The sequence below is a fragment of the Galeopterus variegatus genome, unplaced genomic scaffold (genome assembly GCF_000696425.1).
Source record: "Galeopterus variegatus unplaced genomic scaffold, G_variegatus-3.0.2 Scaffold949, whole genome shotgun sequence".
Taxonomy (NCBI): domain Eukaryota; kingdom Metazoa; phylum Chordata; class Mammalia; order Dermoptera; family Cynocephalidae; genus Galeopterus; species Galeopterus variegatus.
In genome coordinates, this window is record NW_007727060.1 from 322,954 (window position 1) to 326,637 (window position 3,684).

A 3,684-nucleotide genomic window follows, 5' to 3' on the forward strand; every position below is an offset into this window, starting at 1 on the left:
GATTTTTACCATTTTACATGGTTGAAAAAATCAAAAGCATAATATTTTGTGACACATGAAAATTATGTGAAATTCAAATCTCAGTGTCTATAAATAGTTTCATTGGTGTACAGATAGACTCATTGGTCTGTGTATTGTCTGTGTTTTCTTTCAGGCTACAATGGTTATGTGAAATTCAAATCTCAGTGTCTATAAATAGTTTTATTGGTGTACAGATAGACTCATTGGTCTGTGTATTGTCTGTGTTTTCTTTCAGGCTACAATGGCAGCACTGAGCAGTTATTCCATAGGCTGCATGATCTGCAAAACTTAAAATATTCACTACCTAGCCCTTTACAGAAAAAAGTTAACTGACACCTGCTTATTGAAATACAAAACATACTCATTTTTATAAATTCAATACCCCAAGTCATGTTTCTTTACAAAACTTTCATATTGTTCTGCAAACTTTGCTAGAATAGAATACAGCTCGACTGATGAACCTTAAATTCGGCATTGACTCCATCGAATCTTCTAGCATCCTTCACAAGCTGGATTCGAACATCTTCTGAACAAACAAAAATACTTTCCAGGTGAGACCAAGCTCGCTGGACTTCCATCCAAGTAAAGATGACTGAGTCTGCTATGTTTAATTTATTTTGCCAGCTTAGTACTTGTTCAATGAAATATTCCACATACTTGTTTTGAAGAAGAGTCTGCAACTGAACCTAAAATAAAGGCAAAGAATTTTAAATAGTAGCTAAATTAGTAGACCATGAATGCCCCAGGGGAGGCACCATATCTATTGTTGATTGCTGGATTCTTGGACCTAGCATGTATTACCTGGAATAGCCAGGCATTCATGAAGTTTTTGTTAAATGACTGAGTGAATTTATGACAGCAAATATTCATATTAACATTTTTCCCAAAAGAAAAAAGATAAATATAAATAGTTGCATTTAATATGTCTTCCATGTGAAGACCATGCATATCATTGCAGGCAGGAAAAACAAATTGTGCACTGGGTGCAGCTTTAGGAATTAGACTGTACTCTTTCATCACTCTCCCCTGGCCTCTGCCTACATTAATTGTGCCAAGGTTCTGTGTATACATGTGTTTAATCTTGAAAAAATAAAACAAACTTCCCTCCAGCCTGCCAAGCTCTCAAGCTTGTTTAGGTTACTATCAAGCTTCACAGCTCTCTTACCACCAAGGTTGGTTTTAATGCCATGGAGTCTGGCCAACACTTTTCACCTTTCTCTCACTTGGAAATCCCACAAATCTCATAGAGCAGAATAGCCTCTTCTCACTCTCCTTCACCTCTAGGTATTTAACACATTTAACTCTTCTTTGGGGAAAAATCCATCCCTTGGCTTCTGTGATACTGCAGTATCCTGTTTCTACTATTTCTCTGACCATCCTCTGTTTTCTCCTCTTATTTACCAAATGCAGCCTTTTTCAAGGCTCTGTTCCCAGATAGCTTATCTTCTTTACCTCTCTTCATCATCAATTCTCAAGATACTGACAATGACTTCCCAACCTACAGTTCTAGACTGAACTTCTAGGCTGAGCTCTGGCCTGACTTTCCACCTTTACACAAATGTCCCTTATGCTAAACACACCAAAAATAATAGTGTCATCTCTCTATACCAGTTTCTTTTCCCACGTGCCTTATATCTAATAATAATAATAACACTGCTGTTATTTTCTCTGAATAGTTTGTCTGTTCTACCTTTCTTTTACGTCTCATGTCCAAAGAGATGCTCGTCCCTATAATCTTAGAATTCAAGACCATATGTGCTGTGCTCCCTAGTATTATTTTTTACTACGCCCATAAAGAAAATCTATATTCCAAGGAAACTAAACTTTTGAAATTACATCTGAATGGCAGGTGCTTTCTAACATTCCAAAATGCTGCTAATATTGTCTCCATTGCTTAAATACCCTTTTCTGATTGCCCTTTCTTTTGTTGAATACCTGCCCATCCTTCAAGAGTCAGCATAAGCACCATCACCTTATAAGGCCCTCCCTCAGCCTTTCACCTTCCCTAATTATATAGCCTCTCTGTGTCTTCTTAGATTCTTTGGAGTCTTTCTGTTTGTCTCCCTTCTCAGGCACAAGTTTCTTGAGAATAAATCTTCATACCTTTGGATCCCAAATGATACCATACCTGGAGCCTAGTACAAATAGATGCTCAATGAATTAAAAAAATAAATGTTGAGAACTTGGGAAAAATCTAAAATCCTAATTTAAAATGAAAAATATGTATGTATGATTAAATATATATGCACCCAACACTGAAACATGTAAGTATATAAAACAAATATTAATAGCTGATATATATATATATATATATATATATATATGTATGTATGAATGATTAAATATATATGCACCCAACACTGAAACATGTAAGTATATAAAACAAATATTAATAGATCTGAAGGATGAGGCAGACTGCAATACAATAATACTAGAGGACTTCACACACTACTTTCAACAACAGAAAGATCATCCAGACAGAAAATCAATAGGGAAGCATGGACTTGAACAACACTTTAGAGCAATGGGACTAACAGACATATGTAGAACATTTCACCGAACAGCAGCAGAACAGACATACTTCTCAAGACATGTCTTCTCAAGAGACATACTTCTCTACAAGGATCATTCTCTAGGTTCCTTGTTAGCCTATAAAACAAGTCTTAAATTTAGGAAGACAGAAATCATATCAAGTGTCGTCTCTGATCGCAATGGAATGAAACTAGAAATTGGTAACAGGAAGAATCTTGAAAAATTCACAAATACATGGAAATTCCTCCAGAACAACAAATGGGTTGCAGAAGAAATTAAAAGGGAAATTTAAAAATATCTTCAGCCAAAGGAAGACAGAAACACAGCATACCAAAACTTACAGGATATAGCAAAAGCAGTTCTAAGAGGGAAGTTTATAGCAATAAATCAAAAAAGAAAAAAAAATCAAATAAATAACTTAAAGTTTCATCTCAAGGAGCTAGAAAAAGAAGATGCCTAAAATCAGCAGAAGAAATGAAGCAATGAAGATCAGAGCAGAAATAAATGAAATAGAGACCAGAAAGACAAAAGAAAAGATCAATTAAACTAAGAGTGGTTCTTTGAAAAAATAAACTAAATTGACAAATCTTTAGCCAAACTAAGAAAAAGAGAGAGACAACTCAAAAAATAAAACTGGAAATGAAAGAGGAGATACTACAACTGATACCAAGGAAATACAAAGGATCAATATAGAATACTATGAACAATTATATGCCACCAAATTGGATAACCTAGAAAAAAATGGATAAATTCCTAGAAACATACAACCTATCAAGACTGAATCAAGAAGAAATAGAAAATCTGAACAGACCAATAATGAGTAAGGAGATTGAATCAATAACAAAAAAATCTCACATAAAAGAAAAGCCCAGGTCCAGATGACTCTATGATGAAATTCTACCAAATATTTATAGAAGAACTAATACCAATTCTTCTCAAACTCTTCAAAAAATTGAAGAAAGCATATTTCCAAACTCATTTTACAAGGCCAGCACTACCCTGATACCAAAGCCAGTCAAGAACACTATAAGAAAAGAAAATTACTGGGCCGGCCCGGTGGCGCACTGGATAGTGCGCCGCTTGGGAGCGCGGCGGCACTCCTGCCAAGGGTTCGGATCCCATGTGGAGACT

The 3,684-nt window shown here is 35.4% G+C and overlaps 1 protein-coding gene across 1 annotated transcript in view; it reads right to left on the reverse strand.

Annotated features, from left to right (window-relative positions):
- Positions 1-3,684, reverse strand: part of DNAH11 (dynein, axonemal, heavy chain 11) — a 364,599-nt gene that overhangs the window by 274,088 nt on the left and 86,827 nt on the right. The window contains exon 30 of the mRNA XM_008573669.1: positions 483-707. Coding sequence (XP_008571891.1) covers positions 483-707 — 225 coding nt within the window. The remainder of the gene's footprint in view (positions 1-482; positions 708-3,684) is intronic.